The sequence below is a fragment of the Ostrea edulis genome, chromosome 10, assembly GCF_947568905.1.
Source record: "Ostrea edulis chromosome 10, xbOstEdul1.1, whole genome shotgun sequence".
NCBI lineage: Eukaryota > Metazoa > Mollusca > Bivalvia > Ostreida > Ostreidae > Ostrea > Ostrea edulis.
In genome coordinates this window covers 3411505-3434247 of record NC_079173.1, presented here as the reverse complement: position 1 = coordinate 3434247, position 22743 = coordinate 3411505, and the positions used below count along the sequence as shown (strand labels likewise).

Below are 22743 nucleotides of genomic sequence, written 5' to 3'. Positions count from 1 at the left end.
TGCTTGGTATTTAAGGGGGGTAATTCCATCAAGAAGAATAGTCCGTATCTATCTATATTAAATTGTACACAACAACAAAAATAAATAATCTGATATTTTCTCAGTCGCTTAATGGTTATATCGTTTGACCAACACATACATGTACAGATTCGAAATCAATCTAATTCAAGCTAGATCCTCTGAACTTGTGTTGCTGTATAAGTGAGCGGATCAAAGGATCTAATTCTAATTAGATTGAATCCGGAATATATATTTATATTCCTGGTTTGACAGATTGAGATATTCTCGTTTTATGTACTCTTGTTTTGAAGTGCTACCAGTCAGATTGACCGGTGCGGTAGGGATAGGGGTAATCAAGAAGATATGTTCAACTTGACCAACTCTTTTAGGTCTCGTTGATAAATATTCACTCATATTAAGACCTCACCATTTACAGGTGAAGTACAAGATATTGAGTTATGCATAGCGTTCATGGCCGTAGCGGTGAGGGTTCTTTTACGCGCGTTCGCCTACTGCGACACGGCACTTCCGCTTTTACGGTCATATCCGAAAGACTCGTGATCCTCACTTCTAAATGTCGAGCGTTTAAAACACGAGCAGTCATTACCAATGTTAACGACTGGCATTTAACGCTGCCAAGGCATGAGGTGGAACTCCCGACCTCCTAGTTACGATTCATTGTTTAACGTCCTTCTCGAGGTTTTCTTAAACGTCCTTCTCGAAAAAGTTTCACTCAGGTGGTGACGTCACCAATACCGGTGAAGAGCGTTTGGTGATGGAACTTTTATTTTTACCTGTTTAAACAACTTGGGTCTCTCCCCACCCGGATTTCCACCCCAAACTTCCGCATGCTGGGCGAACGCATTGCCTCTAGACATTCGTGGCGGTCCCCAGTTACGAAACGAAAGCTCTATCACTGAGCTATCGCGACTGGTTCCATCCTAATGGAAATACCACGATAATAAAAGATGGTGCGTTATAAACATTGACGCATTATTTACAACGTATCTATACTTATAATATATCCAATTAAAGTGGGTAGTCGTGGTAGCTCAATAGTAGAACATTTGCTTCGTAACTAGAAGGCCGTGAGTTCGAGCCCCGCTCGGGCCATGATCACATCAATTGCTACGCATTTTGTCCTATGCTCGTCGCAGACGGCAATTGAACAGTAAGGGTTCTTCAACGTGTCTTATCTATGTTGACACGGGGCATCCGTTTTAAGGGTCATCGTCGAGGTACTATGACATTTGCACCTGATGTAAAGCATTGGCGATGAAACTTTCAATTTTACCTGTTATAACGACTTAGGTTTGTTACCACCGGGATTCGAACTCCGACCTTCCACATGCGGGACAAACGCTCTACCTCTAGATCACGCTCTAACACTGAGCAATCGCGACCGGTTCCATTTAATTAAGATACAACGATAATGAAAAATGGGTCGTTATTAATGCTGACGTATTATTTACGATGTTTGTTTACTTCTAGTATATCAAATAAAGGTGGTCAGTCGTGGTATATGAGTAGTATAGCTTTCATTTCGTAGGTAGAAGGTCGTGAAACGGATGTGTTATGGCAGGCGTTGGCACGTTTAGAGAACCCACACTGGTACTTCACCTCAAGAAGGTAACGTCTCAGTATGATTGATACATTCTCAACGGGATGTAAAACAATAGATCTAATACAGGCACGCCATTCCGCATGTATAATCTAACACGTTTGAGTTGACTACTTTTAATGGAATTTCGTCTTGGGATGAAACATTCACGTACATTGTGTTATTCTTATTTAGTATCACGGGCACGTGACTACTAAAGCGGTTAACTTAGGTTGATGACATCGCATACGTTTTTGCATCCTGATCTTGACCATCGACTACTTCGTTTATCTGATCAAGATAAGTCTTCATTCCAACAAAATCTAAATTATCATAAAAAGAATTGGAATTTTCTTTTTAAAGGGGTGATGTAATAGCATGAAGATGAATGGTCATTAGACATTTGTATACAATTGTACAAGGAAAAAGTTGAATATGATATTTTCTCAGCCGTGTAATTGTTATACGGATCGATGGAGCGAGTAGAGCTACACATACATGTACAGATTCGGAATCAATGAAATTAAAAGTAGATCCCTTACCTTCTGCAGTGGTATACGAGCGTGGATCAAAGGATCTAATTTTAATTAGATCAAATGCGGGATATAGAATAAAATATCCAATAAACCAGTTTGTGCCCAGAGGAAAATTAGGATGCCCATTGGTCAAGTCCAAAATCACAGAAGCATATGACAAAGGAAAACAAAGACAATCGCACTGCATAATGAACAGAAAGCTAGCCATCAAATATATCAACGTATAAAATGCACACAAAACCCATATTCATGTTGTACAAGCATGGCAACTATTTTGCAGTAATCAACTTGCCTTTTATTCATGAAATTTATCTTATGTTATTTTAAAGATGTAGAGACATTCGTTTTATTTACTCTTGTTGTTAAGCGCCTCCAGTCTAAATGACCGGTGCGTGTAGATAGAGTCATTCAAAATGTTTATCTTAATTGATTGATTGTTTGTTTTACGTCTTGTTGAGAAATGTTCACTCCTAATTAGACGTCACCAGCTCCAGGTGAAGTACGACATATTTAGAGTTATGCCTAGCGATCAGGACCGTAGCAGTGAGGGTTCAATAGCGTGCTAACGCCTCCTGCGACACGGTAATTCCACTTTTTATGTCATATCAGAAAGACCCGTGATTCTCACTTGTAAATGTCGAGCAGTTAAAAAACGAGAATTCAATACCAAGGTTAACGTCTGAGGTATAACGCGGCCAATGCATGAGCGGAGGTGGAACAATGACCTTCTAGTTACGATTGATTGTATCTTGTTTAACGCCCTTCATGATAATGTTTAAGTTAGATGAAGATGCCACTACTAATGATGAAGAGCTACCCATTTTGTCCTATGTTCGGCGCAAAACGGCAATGGAACAGTGAGGGTTCTTCAGTGTGCCTTATCTATTTTGAGACGGGACATCCGTTTTAAGGGTTGTCTTTGAGGAACCATGACATTTGCATCTGATGTAAAACTTTCAATTTTACCTGTTATAATGACTTAGGTCTGTCGCTGCCGGAATTTGAACTCCAAACTTTCACATGCGGGACGAACGTTCTACCGTTAGACCACCGCGACGGTTCCCAGTTATGGAACAAACGCTCTAACACTTTATATCAAATAAAGGTGACCGGTCGTGGTATCTCAGCAGTACAGCTTTCGGTTCGTAACTAGAAGGTCGTGAGTTCGAGCACTGCTCGCGCCATGACCACATGGAACCTAAAATGTTAACATAGGTAGTGATTGCTCCTTCCCTAAACGCTCGGCATTTAGAAGTGAGATTAGAGGCTCTTTCAGATAACACCTTATGAACGGATGTCCCGTGGCGTGGCAGGCGTTGCCACGATAAGAGAACCCACACTGGTACTTCACCTTAAGAAGGTAACGTCTCAGTACGATTGATAAATTCTCGACGGGACGTAAATCAATAAATCCAATTCAGACACGTCATTACACATGCATAATCTAACATGTTTGAGTTGACTATTTTAATGAAATGTTGTCCTGGGATGCAACATTCACATGCGTTGAATTATTCTCATTTATTATCACAGGCACGTAACTACTGAACAGATATCTTTAGGTTTGATACTTTGATACGTTTTTACACACTGATTTTGACTACCGACTACATACTCCGTTTATCTGATCAAGATGTACGGCTAAGTATGGGTACTTACTCCTCCTATGCAACTGATCCCACCTCTTGTATATTCAAGTTTTGTCGATTCTTAATTTTGTATATCTTATAGATTGGTCATGCACTGCTTGCTATCTTCATGTATATAATAAAGCAATGACTAAAACATTTTCAGTAATTCAGCATATAACACGTTGATCTTTTATTGTGGTTCTAGCCTACCCTCGAGGATTATGAATTGCACAAACTTGGACCTACTCTACGTAAGAAAGCTTTCGTGTAAATTTTCATTTTATCTGGCCCTGTGGGTTTTGAAAAGATCTTTAAACATATGCCCTATATACTCGGATATGAAAATTTGACCCCCTATTTTGGAGGCCATGTTCTTACAAACTTCAATTTGACCTATATCAGGGAGCTTTAATGTAAATTTGAACTTCCCAGGCCTAGTGGATTTTGAGAACATTTTCCCTATACAATTGTATGTAAAACTTTGATGCCTTATTGTTGCCCAACCCTTTCCACTAATGACCATGATTTTAACAAATTGAAATATGCACTATGTCAGAAAACTTCCATTTAAATTTGAACTTATCTGGCACAGTTGTTCTTCAAAGGAAAAATTTTAATGAGCCCACCTTATTTTTGCATATTCATGATTATTTCCCCTTTAAATGGAAATGACCCTTCATTTCAACAAACTTAATTCCCCTTCATCCATGGATGATTTGTACTAAGTTCTAAGATGAAAATGTGAACAGTTTAGGGACAAACAGGCAGAAAGATGAACTGACAGACGACAGACAAAAGGTGATCACAATAGCTTACTTGAGCTTTCACCTCGGGTGAGTTAAAGTAGTATTACTTGTAGACTCTTGCATACTGTATACCGACATTATTAAATTACATTCCTCCGAAATAAAGCGTATATTTACCATTTTTATCTATCCCTTCCCTCATATCTTGATCAGGTCAAAATAATTCGGTATAAATATCCCAACGGTATGTTTTACACCTCTCTCATCCATTTAACAGTGTTTCAATGAGTCTGAATTATCTTTGTTTTCTAGTATCGTGTAGTTCACTGAACCTGATTAATATATGTGATCAGGACAAGATTATAGACTTTTTTTAATTTTAGAAAGATGTTTGTCAGTCCACTAGACAGATGACGTAATACTTGTTTGCCTTAACACTGTCTGTGCTAGAAGAGAATTCTCCAGAATGAAAGGAGAAGACAACGAGAAGTGACAAATCTCATAAGTTCTATATGCAAAAGTTTTACAAACACGGACCCCTGGATACACTAGAGGTGTGATTAGGAGCCTAGTGTAAATCGACTGTAGGTATTGCGGTAATAAGCACGATATATGCACTCTAAAAATACGTTTGGACGTTTACATCTTGAGATTAGATTGGACAAATCACTTGTAATCAATTTCTTTACTTCTTTCAAAAGATCCTCAATCTGACCATTTCTGATACCGGTATTCATAAGTAGTAAATAGGTATGTTTGTTTATTTTAGGTACATTAATTCATTTTGACAGAGAAAAAATGAATTAAATTATGTCGCAGGACAAATAAACTACGCGACATCAAAGGTGAAAATAGGGTCTAAGAGAACTAAATCCATCGCCGATATTGGTAAGAAAATAGCAAAATAAATAAAAAGAAACCTATGAGATGTTAAGAAAACGAACAGTGAAAACTCTTACAACTCCTATAAGGAATATAATATAAAAAAATAGGCAAACACGGACCCATGAATATATCAATGGTGGAATCATGTGTCAAGGTGAAATAAACACCCCCTGTTGACCGATCACACCCGCCGTTAGCCCTAGATCTTGATCAGGTAAATTAAGTAATCCATAGTCAAAATCAGTGTCCAAGAACGGCTTAACCGCCAGTAAGAATTTCGTCAGACAGCATTTGACACAATTATAGGTTTATTGGCAAACTGAATTATTATAACGACCATAGAATTTGCAAAATTTTGACTTGAAGTGAGATTGTTGAAACCCTTCTATCATAACCCATTTACTTACGGAATACATTTTGAAATGCCTTCTGTTGAATCTGTGGTATAAACGCTTGGTTTCAGCAGATTAGATCCCGATTTCCACTTCATATAGGGAAAATATAGAAGGCAGGTGTTTATCAAAGAACATAGATTTGGTATCATAATACCACTCCTATTGCTTGTATTTGATATATTTAATTCATTTGTAGAAATTTATTAAGAAATAAGGTATCATTTTAAAATATTTATCGGGATATAAATACGGGTTGGTCACGTGATCAAATTACATAAAGCCCGAAGGGCTTTTTTGAAAATTTAATCATGTACCAACCCGTATTTATATCCCGATAAATATTTTAAAATGATACCTTATTACTTATATTTACATTTTTGGTCGGTAACATTGCTGAATTGTATTAACAACACGTTTCCATACATTTCAAATTGTTGACGCCCACAACGAAGCGTCATAGATGTTCAAAATGACGATAACACAAAACAAAGTTCCATGAAATGAAGAACTGTTTTAATTATTAAGACGCTAGAAAGCAAGTATATCAACATATATTTATACATTAACTCGATAGTATATAATGGAAAACTCTTCCATATGTCTAATTTTAGGTGGGGGGGGGGGGTTATGATTCAAACGGGGGTGCGCAATATTACACTTACAGTTGTGATGCACTTTCACTTTTGAAAAGTGAAGACGTTGAAGACCGACTTTTAAAGATATTCGGTGGATATTACGGAGTTAACTTGAGGTGGAGGAACATGAAGAACAGGGCAGCAGTCGTCAGGTGTAGGCAAATCATTTATAGACAGGACAGAGGACGCAGCGCAGATGAATCTCCGGAAAAAACCGAACATCGCAGAGAATCGAATGTGGAACTGCACGAAGTTAAGGTAAGGGACGGTTTGGATTTGGATATGTGATTGTTAACAAACATGAGCAATAGGTTTTTAAGGACGCCTCGCTTTGATGTCCCGAGATAAACTTGGAAACCGACATCAATCACCTATGGCTGCTATGGCACGGAAACAGTGCGGTGTGCAGGTCTTAATGTACTTTGACGACTTATCGGTCATACATCCTTTTTGCTAAAGCCTTACGTCATCGTCTAGCAGTAGGTACAATTCCATATCACCGATGACCAGGGTGAAGTTGTAGCAGACAACATTTTATACATACAATAGGCTAGTAAAATGTTGTTTACAGAAATGCTTTAATTAATTATGGATGAAAGTCCAATGCTTTGAATACAAATAAAACCATAAATACATTTTGTGATGTTGATTTCATTTATTGATAGATTTCTGCAGTAAGTGAGAGCGATTGCTAAATGTGTATTGCCTTAGTAAAAGTAGTACATGTTACCTACTTTTAACAAATGTTCATACGCACAGCCATGACCTCTGTTGACCCCGTAGTGGATTTATGCAGGGATAAATAAGTAATGCTCGTAATAGTGTTATGTAGGAGAAAACAGTTACAAATGCAAATATAATTTTATAATGAACATTGACAATTTCAGCAATCTTATAAAAATCGAAATTAAGAGAGAGACAAACACGCTATTCTATCCAGGATACACCAGATATAACATTTGTGAACATATGTATTCTGTATCAAACTACCGTATATGTTCTATAATTATAACGAGAAATTCAGATCAAACAGATGTAAAACAGTGAAACTAAAAAAAAAATTATCCACATTTCATATAAAATGAAAGAAAAACCACTTACAGTGTTTCTAGTTTCACCAATCCAGCAAATGCCTCTTTCTGTAACGTTGTTATTCGATTACCATACAGGTATCTAAAGCAGAAAGATATAGAGATTAACATCCAATTAGCATAATCTTAATTCAATTACCCGAGGCTTATTTAGGATTTCTGCAGATTCTGTAAAAATGGAAACGGGAGAGGAGATACATTGAATCATTTTCTCTACACTACAAGCATTGGTTGCATTTGTATATTCTTTCTCACTATAAAGAGATGTTTACCGAGACAATCTGTTGAGTTATTTGTAATTATTCCTATGCCATCGACAAACGAAAGAGCTCCTGTTAAGTGTAATTCAATTATCAATCTTGTAAAATTCTGCTGTTACATACAATGTAATACACGAAGATGGTTTACTCTAGTTCAAACATATTTAATCATTTATTTGATTGAAAATAGATATTAACCGCAAACTAACAACTCAACTTTATGACAAACGGGATGATTTCAGCTTCTCCATCATCAACTTCCCATATTTATGTAACAATATCCCATTATCACTTGCATATGATGTTTATATCCCTCAACTGATTCGATGTGCTTGTTCTGCTTATGGCCAGTTTTTAAATCGAAGCAATCTTATGACAAACAAGTTGATGGTGCAGCGGTTCCAAAAGTAGCGTTTAAAGTCAGCATTTTGCAAATTCTATAGTTGCTATAACGATCTAGTTTGCCAAGAGGGCCTAATTTTGGGTTACATTTTATCTGACGAGTTTTATGCCGATTGTTTGGCCGTTCCTAGAGCACTGATTTGGCTAGGGGTACCTTCATTTGTCTAACCGGGGCATAGAGCTCACAGTGGGTGTGACCAGTCGACAGCGGATGCTTCTCCTCCTGACACCTGATCCAGAAGTCCATGTTTGTCGGACTATCTATTTTGAATTGCTTATAGGAGTTATGAGATTGATCACTGTTCGTACTTAAATTATCAGCCAGACTCAACCTAACAGAAAGCAGTTCCATGACAGTCCCACAGCAGTCCCAGTAAACAAACTGAAAAGCAGTCCCAGCTGTCCCAGCAGTACCAGTAGACGGGGTTAGAATAACTAGTTGGAGGAGTTAAGCCGACAGTGAGATCATCAATAAACATTATCGATAATCTCTGGAGCGCGTCATACGGTCAATACGATAGTCGAAATCGAAGATGTAATTAAAGAGAAAAACAATACATTATACATGAACACAGCACATATTCAAAATACTTTTGTGACACTTTTTTTATGAAGTATCCCACAATTTCACAAGGTAAAATCAATTGACGTCCATGTTCTGTCAGGCAATTTGGTTGTTGTTATTCATTATATATTTTTTAATACTTCTTTCAGGTAACGTGTATCTTGGGTTCTGAAAATTATGTAGTATAATTATATTTATTTCTTGACTGGGTTATTAAGATAAATGTGTTTAAAGGTCATATGAAACGATATCCTGAAGAAATAGTTATGCATGGAAATTCATTAATAAAGGTTTATTAAACAATAATTCATTTTCAATTTTTTTTATTTAATGCATTATAACGTCATAACAGCTGATCAAATGTACTCGATCACGAAAATGATTTTTGATGATCGTGGCTTATCTCCCTTGCTGATTTTTATATATATACTTGCAACTGAAAAATATAGAAGCACCCTCCCCCAATAAAAACAACGATTTGGAGGGGTGGATCCAGGAATAGCGGTTATGGGAGGCACCACGTTGTGAGGCAGGGGGTCTGGAGGCCGCCTTGGTGGGGGCCAAGGGGGCGAAGCTCCCGGAAGCATCTGGATTTTACAGATTGTATAGGGCTTGAAATATGTCTTCTATTTAAGTCATTTGTACTATTTTCTACAAATTTTAATAAGGTGAAATTAGCAAAATGGCGCAAATTTTACGGGTTTTTGAAAAAACATTAAGTTCTCCCAATAAAGTAATTGAAGAAATCAAAAGATTTTGTCATTTATTTCTGCGGGTACATTTTTCTAAACAAGATACCACGACTTGCCTTAACTTTGAACATTTTAGGAGCGCGGGGGGGGGGGGGGGGGGGGACGCCCACTCCCCTTAAATCCGCAACTGATTTGTGAATTTTATACTTAAATTGGGATACTCGACTGGGTTATTGAAATAAATGTGTTTAAAGTCGCCTAAATGATTTATTCACGTATCGTCTATATTAAACTAGCATCAACTGCTTTCTACTTACGTGTACACCTATTTTTAATTTGTAAATGATTGGTTAGATATGGGTTACTTATTCCCAGCACTGTAGAATTGTTTAATTTCACTACAACACTAAGACAGATTTAAATAATTATGAAGTTTCCAATCAAAATATATATGTACATGTTGTTATAACCTGAAATCGAAGGTTTTCTTATCAATCATAACATCACGTGATTCATTCACGCTTTGCTGAATTAAGCAGTCCCAGAAAGCGGTCCCGGGGCACTCCCAGAGAAGTCCCATAGGAGTTCCACTTTTTGAGAGAGCAGTCCCAAAACAGTCCCCGGGACCGTTTTCTTGGATTGCTTGGGTATCAGGTTGGGTCTGGATGGTACTGCATTATGTTGTTATTATTGTATTGTAGTCAACCAATCGGTAAACATCGTTGCTTTTTTTCGGGTAAAAAGAAAATCCTTCGGAGGTCATTGCCTCCTGAAATCGGAATAATCTGAGGATTGCCGATTGAGAGCAAACTGAACACTTTTTAGCTGTTGTTGCAACGCTTCTTTGTTAACTTCACCGGTGTAATAAATTTACAATACAATATTTGTAACTACGCCGTTCTCTTTAGATAAGTGTCTGATCAACTCTAGTCTTGCAGATTTCAACACATCCACTTTACCCTGAATTTCCTCATCAGATTTGAGAATACGATGAATTTCATCAACACAGATTTCAAAAGCGTACTCACTGCTGTTAATGCAAATTTTGATTAATAAATACTTGTAATCTTTACTTTCTTCTATAAACAGGGACCTGTAGCCTTTTTTGTTCATTATTACTTGTAAACAAACGCTGCACGTGTTAGTTGTTTGAATTGTGGGCGCAGACATTGAAATATCGGAAATATGTTATTGTAACTGATTGGTCAAAGAAATGTGTAAAGTTCCTGTTTTCATTCCCAAACTAAGGCAGATTTTAACTTTACTGTACATATCGTGGTAGAACACAATGAACTATGTGAACTTGAACAATGAATATCTTTATGAAGCGAAACTTAGCTTCCTCGAAAAACATTCTTGATAACACATATAATATGAATGATCAAAGGCGTAATAATCAGGCGAATATATCATCATATCTTACGAGAAACGACAATTGTCATTTTACGGAGTTTCCTAGTACACTTAGTGACAGAGGGATGAAGTGAAGAAAGAGAAATAACGATCTAGTACCTCAATACAACCTATCATTGAATCAAATGCTGTCTGACGTGTTTCATATCGATGGTTAAGCCGTTCTTGGCACACTAGTTTCAACTTAGGGCTCACGGCGGGTGTGACCGGTCGACAGGGGATAATTTATCCTCCTACAGTACGTCCAACTCTTATCCCGTATTTAACCACGCTCCCCCCGCCGTATGCTAATTCTTCACGCACTATCCCTCCGCGAGATTTCATTGCGGGGCAGATTTATACCGCCGCGGTGTGAACTACTGTTATTTACCTGCTAGGGCAAAATAACTGTGCAATAGCTATTTTATTCGTCGGCAGAAAATAAGTACGGCTTGCTTATGGACAGCTATCTCGCGTTACATTCCGGTATATTAAATAAATCATTTAAGAAAAAATGAAAAATAAAATCAGGGACCTACTAAAACCAGATATACTTAGGATTTAGCATATCTAATACACCTCCAATTTTTCATTCTAAAAAAAACCAAACCAAACAAAAAACCAGCATTTAATTTTGTTTTTTAATAGGAGTTTTACGCTATAGATAATGATAAGGATTAGGAACTAATAATTGTTACAGCTAGTGAAAAAATAATACAAATAGATCTACAAATGACCGTATATGAGTGCAAGATTAATATGTTCTGTCTGTTTTAATGGTGTTTGTGTAGACTTCGAGAAATGGTTCAACATTTTATCAATAACAAAATATTATTTTGTATGTTTTAAGAATAAAAAAATGTAAATTTTGCATTATGATGAAAGAAAGATTTTTGTTTTCCCATTTCAATCGAACATCGTTTATATGTACAACAGTTGGATCCCTGCTGTACGTTTTCTTAAGAGTGATTCTATGTAACTATCAAAATTCAGTGACCACGGTATGTTACAAATCTTGATGAAACTTTGTGTGTAACAATATTATAATAGGTATAAAACGAAAAGGATATGCAAAGGTTTGACTTAGCAACGGTTGCCATGGAAACCGATCCTCTAACATCAGCTGGACAAGATCCGTACATGCATGTTATATTTTGAATAATTAACAATTAATCGCTATTGTTTATAAAAAGGAGAATGGTAAAAATAATGTTGAGCTGGGGTTTAGCTTTTAGATTTATTTTAAATTTATTTAATCCTTGAAAACAATGGAGATAATTATTTTTATGATGTATAAGGGTTTGATATATGTACTTTTTAGAGAGGGATGACATATATTTGCCCAGTCATTTGGTATAAACTCACGGCCGGTGTGACCGGTCAACAGGGGGTGCTTACTCCTCCTAGGCACCTGATCCCACCTCTGGTGCGTCCAGGGGTCCGTGTTTGCCCAACTATATATTTTGTATTGTTTATAGGAGTTATGAGATTGATCACTGTTCGTTATCTTCGCCTTGCATGCTAGTAAAATGTATTGAATCGGACTTTTAAAAAAGTACAGACACACATTTGCGGAGAAAGCAAAGATAAACACACAAGCCAGTACTTTACTCTGGTGCACAAACCAAAAGACACCAGAAAGAGTTATTGCCCTTTGTAACACTATCTTGTATTCGGGATATGATCAGCCTTCATTTGTTTTCAGTAAGACAGGAGGTAGAAATTTCAGTTTTTATTCAATTTCTTTTTCAGAAGTTTATTAATATCAGATGACCTTTCTTCACTTAATTCACTACCAAGATCTTTATCTTCAGTCGTGCTAACAGATTCCGGTTTATTTCGTGAAATACAGATCCGTTTGATCTTTGCCAAAGTAACCGGACTCTAGCATCCAATGGTCTACGTAGTCGTAGAAAAAGTAAATGTTGTGGAATTTGACGGTTCATTTCAATACATCTGATTAGAAACATTATCAGGGAATCAGAAGGCTAACAGACATATTCATAGAAAATATGAAAAAGCCCTGCCTGTTGCCGTGTTTGAACTTGTATTGACGTAAGTATTCTTTTGATTTAGAATTCAAATTCTAAAGTAAAGCCTGAATAAAATGTATCAGAAAACTGGCTTAGAGTATCCATATGAGAACCCAAATTTATTTTATACCGCCAGTCAGGCTATTTAGCTATAGTGGTATACATGAAGACTGAAAATTGTATTAAAGTAGCCCATGCATTTACTGCATGGGTGTACAATATAATACTAGTTAAGGTATTCCATGTATAATGAAAGGATAATGAACAATTTTGAAGGATTGAGATCAACATAAAAGTTTATTGTTGAATAATGATGAAAGCGAAGCAGATGAAATCCACATGACTGGTAAATGATTAGAAGCTGACCTTTTTGCACTTAATATTTTTTGGAATAGTTGTCTGCCCTTTGTAAAATTAAGAAAAATCTAATTTTCTAAAAATGTGTGTGGTCAATGATTAATTTTATTTCATATTTTCATAAAAAGAAAGTGTATGCAACTTTCTACCAAGAAATTAGTATGAAAATATAATTTGTTTTTAAAATATTGTAATAAAACATGCTTTTCCCATATACTTCAATGTTAAATTCTAGGTGAAATAAATCAAGCAGTAAACAAAATTTTGAAAATTCCTATGGTAGATTATTTTTATTTGATGAACCCTTCAAAATGATACCATGATTACAAATATTCCACCATCCATTTATTAGATATGAAATATGGTCATTATACATTGAATACCTTAAGTATGTCTCCTACCTATCATTCACTCAGGGAGTTTCCTATCACATTTCCATATATTTCAGGATCATTAAATTTGAGGAATATTGATAAAATCTTGTTTCATGTCGACATTTTCAAAAGGATTAGGCTTAATTTATGATAATACATGCAATCCTAAGTGATGACCTCTCTCTCTCTCTCTCTCTCTCTCTCTCTCTCTCTCTCTCTCTCTCTCTCTCTGAGACTGTCAAATTTACAATAAATCAAACGTGTGAATGTTTTGTGGCTATTCTAGATAAAGATTGTTAAAATCATATATATTGGTGAGTCAGGCTACCTTCAAGTTTGTTCACTTGTGATAACCCCTACTAATATGTGATGGTTCTAATCTACAGAAGAAATCACAAAAATACTATTCTGATTTAAAGTTTTCTCATCTCTGTAATTATGAACTTTAGGACGCTTGATTGGGAAAAATATTTTAACGAAAATTTTACACTTGAGATGTCAATTCGAGATAATTAAAATGCTTTGTTTATTGACATATGGTGTACCTTTATCAACAAGTGGTTTTGTGCATTGTGAAATTGAGATTGTACATATGCTTTTAGGCATATATCGCATTGCATGTTTTTTTGTATTTGGTTGTTGAAAATACTGATAGAAATTAATAATGAAGAATTGCTGATATACTAAGGACATCATGATTCTGATCTAAACAAATGGAGGAATAATTAATATTTACATACTTTGTTACATCATGACCTTACATTGCTTGAAAGAAAAACACACAAGGGTCACATACTTGCAAACAGTGAGAGAGACATTGTGTTCAGTTATACTATTTTCAAGTCATTACACTTAATTCTTAGAAAATTTCCTCAACTAGCAATCGATTGCAATCAGAAATTGCAAATTTTAAATTTGTTCCTTAATTGACACCATCAAATGAGGACAGCAATGTGCCGCACACTCCCTGTAATCAGGGGGAATTAACTAATATAGTATTGTGAAAAATGTAGCTCACTGATTATTCATATAGTGTACGTTTCAAATATCATATGGCTAACACGATTTTTTACAATAACTATTGAAACGGACTCGAACAAAATTTATGTTCATGTCATGCATAACTCTTATTAAATAATTGACTTCGCAAAGTCGTATGACATCACAGGAGGGTAGAACTACCTTTAATAAAGTTGAATGCTTATGAAGGTACCTAAATTGCGAATTTCGAAAACCGAGGGTTGTAAATGTGAGCCTAATCGAGTCATATAGTGTATAACATATTAAATAGTATGTTTTAAGTCCTTCATTAGTATGGGTACTTTCTGTGGAATTTATGTTTAAAGAAGAACTCTTGTTTAATATTGCTGCTGAATATTGGAATTTAGCTTATAAATATGCAGAACAAGAAGATTTAATATTCCTCTTCTGCATATGCATAAGCTAAATTCCAATATCATGAATTTCATAGCCCATAGAGCTATAGTGATACTTATAATTCTTTTAAAATTTGATTAATACTCAGGTAACCAATAAAGTATGCGGACCCCTTGTTAATTTATGAGTATTACCACTATTAATAGTTCTTGAATACAGCATAAACACATGTATACAGACTGTATCAAAATATAAGATCCTTTAGGCCAATTCAACTTAATTAGTAGATTATCATCAAGGGTCATTGAGAAGTATGGGGCAGGTGGGAGGATTTCATTTCTTAATTTTTATTTTCTTAGAAATATATCAATGACAAACGGGTTTTTGTCAACAGAAGTGCATAATTTAATGCCAGATATACCAATCTATGGTTATTTCACATATGATTTTTGAGGGGCTGGCGGGGATGGTAATCTATCAATTAAGTAATTAATTAATTGGTGTGATTACTATTCTAGCATCATGAATGATCTTGTACATGTAAATACAGGTAAAAGAAAGTTTAATCAAATTGAATTAGGTATGTACTGTATGAAAATGTGAAAAATAAGATGAACTTTTCAATCTTTGTTCAACACATTTTTTAGAACTTGAAGATCAGAAGATGCATTCCATGAATCTTATACAATATAGAAGACAAAAGAGAGATCTTGAGATTGGAAAAAAAGACCTGCGAGTTTTACAGTCAATGAACACACCTCATGCCACAAATTCATTCTGATTCAGTAAACTGGTAGTCTATTCTTCTAAGGACACACCATGACTTAGTTAAGATACAGTTTTGGTGTCAGAAGACTAATGTAGCTAAACTATTGCAAAATTAACAGGCTATAACTCCTGCAAGAGTCTCATCTAAGCCTACTGATTAAGGATTCATTACTAAACATTTGAAAAAAAATCACTATTATAATGATTTAAAAAAGATGAGTGTGTTGTTTGGATAACATTGTGATACATGTTTGTTGAATAATAAACTTTGCAAAAATGTGTTGTTCTGTGTTAATATTATGAATTTACTAATTACTGGTATGTCAACATAGATTACAATAACACTGAACAAACTTGAATACATTTTAAAGCTTCATGCAGTTACATGTAGAAAAGTGAGAAAGTTTCCTAGTTTACTTTCGGAAGGTCAGTGATCTCTTACCAGGTACATTGTATCTTTGTTCTCTCTTCCATCAACAAAAAAATCAAAAAAATCTGGGCGCCACCAGATAACTGAACAATTGCTGAGTGTGGCAGATGACATCAATAAATCGATCAATCAATCAATTAATTAAAAATGTACTCTATGCAACGGTGTCCCCCAATATCTTGAGTCTGTTGTTCAATTATGATATGTCATATGTTGGTTTCTTAAAGGTCAGCATATACTAAGCAGTACAATGAACAATTTATTGGTGTCTGCCCAATATCTTGAGAAGACGTTTTTTATAGTGATGCTATTTCATTCGTGGGTTGGTCACTGGTTATAGAGCCTTTTGGTGATTTTCAGTTCAAAAGGACACCTTGGAAGTGCAGTGATGTACTGAATGCATTTGATGTCAACTAGAAGGGTACATTATGCAATTTCTGTATGCTCAAACTTCAGAGAAAATGGAAACTTTCCACCTTTAACCAATCACCAGTTTTATGAAATATAATAAAGAAGCAAACATTCACACATTGACAGCTTGACCGTGCCCTTGATGTATGACCCTGGTAATCCCTTGCTATGACTATGGTAGTATAAAACTTAACACAAGTATACAGATGGCATAGCTGAAGAGATATGTATGTTTGCAAACATTTCTTGTTATGGTATCCATGTGCTTAATTCTTTATCTAGACATTGATAATAGTTTACATGGCAATACAATACATGTCGTATTGCCCGTTTATGGAAATGACTGCAAAATCTACTTGGTGTTTACGGAGGGGGGGGGGGGGTCCTACTGGATTACAGTTTATGTTTACGTGTTTTTATCACTTTAACTATTTTTATTAATGTGTTAAACCTCTCCATGTTTATTTTTGAAATATATTTTACTCATATTGGTCATTTTGACTGAAAATGATGTAGGTTTGTATTATTTATCATTAGTATGAATTTTTGGCAAAATGCCGAAATCTACAGTAGTCATGCTACAATAGATCAATTACACTACGTTTCACCATTAATCTTTTTATATATATTAAGAGTCTATGATATGGACGTGCTTTGATGACAGTTGATTATGCTGTATGTATTTTCCAAATTATCTAAATTCATCAACGAAATCCAACAAAAATCACTTTTATAATACATTGGTACAGTGGTCAGTAACACACTCTTTACCTTAGGTGGATATAAATATCATAAATAAGGGGAAATTTTATGGGAAATGGAGAATTATGGAGATAATTATTTTTTTGTTTTATTTTGTTCTATACCACAAGAACAAAACATTGGTAAAATGGGTTGAATTTTTCAGTTCAATTACCCCTCATAGACTGCTTTCGGTTTCCATGGCAACGGATGGTACACATTTGGTGGTGGGGTTAACATTATGTAAGATGGTGCAATTAAAGTTAATATTGTTAAAATCAAAGAAATCCGTGGCATTGAGCGGTCAGACCCTATCTGATTTTTTATTTTTTACATAGAATTAATCTTAAAACAACGCACAGGGGAGAAGACCATGCGTGTATATGTTCAACGCGTCGCATACAGGATGTCAAATGTGTAATGTCTCTACCCCCAGGGCATGTAATCTGCTTATCAGCGTATAATTACTTATACCCAACACATTTTATCAGTAATTAAACTAGGGTGCTTTTTTAATTCCTTCCTCAAGTGCTGGCTTTCTCGCTTACAATTTACTAATTTCTTTTATTACGGTACATATAAATGTCAACATCATCAAAATTACTATCTAATTGCATGTTGAATCAAAATGTATCATACTTTGTAAACTAAGGCCGCACATATACGACAGGAGTGGCGTATACCCCAAAACTACGTTTACCTATATCCTGATTACGTAAACGGAGTTATCCGCAGTCAAAATTAGTGTGCCAAGAACGGCTTAACAACCGGTATGAAACACGTCAGACAGCATTTGACCCAATACGAGGTTGTATTGACGAACTAGATCGTCATAATGACCATATAATTTGCGAAATGTTAACTTCAATCGAGACTGTTGAAACCCCTGTACCATCAACTTGTTTGGCAGTAGCTTACCTCGATTTAAAAACTGACTATACGCAGAACAAGCTCTGGCATATCGAATCAGCTGAGATATATAAACACCATATGCAATGATAATGGAATATTGCTACATAAATATGGGAAGTTGACAATGGAGAAACTCAAATCATTCCGTTTGTCATACAATTGAGTTATCAGTTTTTATGAAGTTGCTTTTGCTGTTCCACGGGTAAAACGTGTGCTGATCGATATTTGGGGCGTTGACGCAGATAGGAAGTGCAACATTTATACACATACACATAACAGTTTCTTCACACTCAGTTATGTTAAATAGTACTCTCTCTCCCTCCCTCCCTCCCCCCCTCTCTCTCTCTCTCTCTCTCTCTCTCTCTCTCTCTCTCTCTCTCTCTCTCTCTCTCTCTCTCTTTCTCTCTCTCTCTCTTTCTCTCTCTCAAATTCTATAAAGATTAGTTGGTATACGGACAGAAAGTCACAGAACAAAAAGTCACAGGACAAAAAGTCACAAAATCCATAGGACAAAAAGTCACAGGACAAAAATCACAATGATGATCAGATAGGATAAAAAGTCACAATACAAAAAGTCACAGGACAAAACGTCACTGGACAAAAAGTCACAAAATCGGTAGGAAAAGTCACAAAAATGACTTAACAAATGAGATCCCATATATACCTTTAAGTTAAGAATAAAAGGTGGTATCCAAATGCTCACTAAACAACAGACAATTCTTACAGTGTATGGGAGGTAAAAGGGAATGCATGTCATAATTCTTATTAGTGTTTTATTTTGCCACGTTTAGCACTTTCAGTTCATCATTAGATAATAAGAAAGGAAAAATCATTAACTTGTTTATATAGCAATTATTATGTGACAGTTCACTTACTTCTTGTTTTGACAATAATCTGGAGTGAAAGGAAGCCAACATTAATTCCGCTATCAGATTTTGTGTTGACAAGCATTAATATGTGGTATACTAAACCAAATGATCATGCAGCTTATTTTTATCTCAATAAAAAATCTCTCTTTTTAAAAATCAAAATAACATTTTACAATAAATATGATAAAAGGAAAAACAATTTTATAATTATTATCAAAATCTCATTGGAAATATCAATTTTGCATACATATTTTCTAAAACTTTACACAAAAAAACCCCAGACATATATTCAAATAAATATCAAAAATCAATATTTTTTATTTCCTTATAAACTGCGACTTTTTGTCCTGTGAAATTTTGTTCTACTTTCATAAAATTTTTAATTGTGACTTTTTGTCTTATTTTCTTATAAAATTGTGGCTTTTCGTCCTGTGACATTTTGTCCTACTTTCATAAAATTTCTTATTGTGACTTTTTGTCCATGGCCTTTTTGTGACTTTTTGTCCGTGACTTTTTGTCCTGTGATTTTCTGTCCATGGTCATTTTATCCGTGACTTTTTCTCCTTTTTGTCCTACATTAGAATTTGCTGATGCAAGGTTTTCCTTAACTACTTTGGTATAAAGTAATGCTATCCATGTTTTGTTTTTAAATATTTGTACAAATACATTGTATAGAATTAAATACGCGAAAATAATTCATGAAACCACCAATATGTGATTGATACTGACAGGGATAATCAATTTCCTTGAAGTAGCTGTTGCCGTTTTACGGGTAAAGCGTATATATATATGCACTTGTATATGGTCATCTTCTGACATTGGTATATGGTAATCTACCCTTATATTGAATGTATGGTTCAATGAAGTTAACATGAGAAGTTTTTGTAAAATGTGTTTTTACAACCGATGCATGCACATGTATATGACAATGATATATCTATAGTTTGATGAACAAGCTATCTGTTTTTAGTTTATGATCAGTATATTTTTTTTTACGTTAACAGGAGATGACTGGCGTTTGTTGATGGCATTAATGATCTACAGATGAGACCGCGGCGAGGATAGCGGAACCGCGGGGGTAGCGCAGGATAGGCAGGGTTACCTGATGTATACTGCGGTAGCTTTATCCCGCGGGGGAGCTCGGAAAATACGGGATCCGCATTGGCCGTACTGTAGGCACCCGATCCCACCTCTGGTGTGTCCAGGGGTCGGTGTTTGTCCAACTATCTATTTTCGTATTGCTTATAGGATTTATGAGATTGATCACTGTTCATTATGTTCACCTTTCATACAGAGGGCTAATATAGTATATGTCCCTTACACAAAAATGCATGTAATAACGTTTTCACATTGAAACCTTCTTCATAATATATTTTCCTTAATTTCTCTTAAAATGTAGATATTAATCAGTTACCACACATTAAATACGAGTCATTTAAGAAATGAAACTTATAATTTTTTGTTTGATGCATGTATCAAACGAAATATTGGACGGAAAACTTCATCAATGCGCGTAGCGCATTGGTGAAAAAGTTTTCCGTCCAATGTTTCGTTTCATATATGCATCTAACAAAGAATTATAAGTTTTATTTCTTATCATCTAATTATGTTTTTAAGATAGAAAAATAAATAGTTTCTCTCATCAAAAAGCTTGAATTAACGTTTCTGAAATGGCGCGTAGGAATGCATATAGGCAAGAATGAAAAAAAACAAAAAACGGCATGACTGTGAGTTCAGGTCAGGAACAGTTACTGTGCATATTTAAATGGATTATACGCCAAATTAAATGTGCAGTGGTTAAAAGCTGAATTAAATATACAGGAAGATAACAAGCGGTGACTGGATTTATGCTGCATCGTGTTGGAGGAGACGTTGAACACTGGTTATGTCGTTGGAATGGTGGAATGCAATTCGGCTCCATTTCAATATCGAGAAAAACGTTCAAAAGGCACTCGTTGACTGAGCCCTATATAACGCAGTTCAATTTCATTGATATTTACCAGATCAGAAGTCGCCACTTCCTCCGTCATGTTATCGATCTCGTAAAGCAGACGATTCATACCGGGAACTCGTGAATCTGTCTACTTCTACCAGTAAGTGGTCTACGTTATCAAATATTGACTATTCTGCCACGTCATCGCCTATGTATGTTGTTTCTTTAAATTAATTTGTATTTATTCATATCTTTAGTTGTGCTAATTTTTGATAGCAATGAAAAACAAAACTCAAACAAAGGCATTTCGTTATATATAATGCTTGTGTGGAAAATCCCGTTCTATAAATAACGCTAAAATTAGAACGGGTAAGACGCATTCCAGAGAAAAGTAGTCCCGCGTGCTTAGTGCAGATGAACTCCGAACGAAATTCTGACAGAGAAATCAAACGAATTGTTCAACTAATCAGCATCGTTTATAAGTCATCACTTTAAAAGTTATTAAATGATATAGATATACTTGCAGATGCTGTAAATTTACTAACGTATGGAATATCCCATCCGGTAATACTGTTATTTTATTGTTGTGCAAGTATCTGAATGTTAAAGACATATCTTGATTAATCTGAATTCATGAACACTTGTTAGAATGCATTTCAATGAATAAACTTTGAAAGTCATCACCCCAATAACATCTATTTTATCATTATAAAACCTATAATTTCGTTTGGGGGGATTACAAGCAAGTTAAATACTTATTATATATTTGTAGACAGCAAAATTTGAATCTGATATTTTCTCAGTCGTGTATTGCTTATATGGTTTAATAGAGTAATTTGGACTACACATACATATTTGGAATCAATCTAAGTAAAAGTATATCCTTTGATCATATGTAACGATATACATGAGAAGATCAAAGGATCTAATTTTAATTAGATTGGATCCAGAATAGATATTATGATCGTGGTTTCAAAGATTTGAAGACTCGTTTTATGTGCTCCTGTTTTTAAGCGCTACCAATGCAATAGACCTGTGCGATAGAGATCGGGTTAATAAATACTACATATTCATCTTAGTTGATTGATTGTTTGTTTTAGTCTCGTTCAGAATTGTTCGCTCATATTGAGACGTCACCATCTGCAGGTGAAGTACGACACATTTAGATTATGCTTAGCGCTCAGGGCCGTAGCAGTGAGGGCTCCTTAGCATGTTAAAGCCTTCTGCGACAGGGCATTTCCGCTCTTAAGGTCATATCCGAAAGCTCCGTGAACCTCACTTGTAAATGTCTAACATTTAAAAAAGGAGCAGTCATTACCGATGTTAACGTCTGGGGTTTAAGGGGGCGAAGACATGAACGGAAGAGAAATTCACAAACTCTTGGTTACGATTGAATGAATCTTCTTTAACATCCTTCTCGACAGTTGTTCACTCAGGAGACGTCACCAATAGCGGTGAAAAGCTTCAAATTTTGGTTTATACTTGGCGTTAACAGCATTTGAACATTGAGGTTTATTTAGCGTGCCACATCTTCTTTGACACGAGACATCCGTTTGAAGGGTCATCTTCAAGGACCCATGACATTTACACCTGATATCAAGCGTTTGGCGTTGGAACTTTCACCTTTGCCTGTTGTAACGACTTAGGTATATCGCAGGCGGGATTCCAACCCCGACCTTCTGCATGCGGGGTGAACGTTACATCTCTA

The 22743-nt window shown here is 35.5% G+C and overlaps 1 protein-coding gene across 28 annotated transcripts in view; it reads right to left on the bottom strand.

The window, feature by feature from the left end:
* The window catches only part of LOC125666552 (leucine-rich repeat-containing protein 15-like), a 412115-nt gene that overhangs the window by 71307 nt on the left and 318065 nt on the right, over positions 1-22743 (bottom strand). For 27 of the 28 annotated variants that reach the window (XM_056151679.1, XM_056151700.1, XM_056151697.1 and 24 more), the window contains one exon: positions 7530-7601. The exons of the other annotated variant lie outside the window; for it this stretch is intronic. In XM_056151679.1, the coding sequence (XP_056007654.1) occupies positions 7530-7601 (72 nt within the window). The remainder of the gene's footprint in view (positions 1-7529; positions 7602-22743) is intronic. 28 annotated transcript variants of the gene reach the window in all.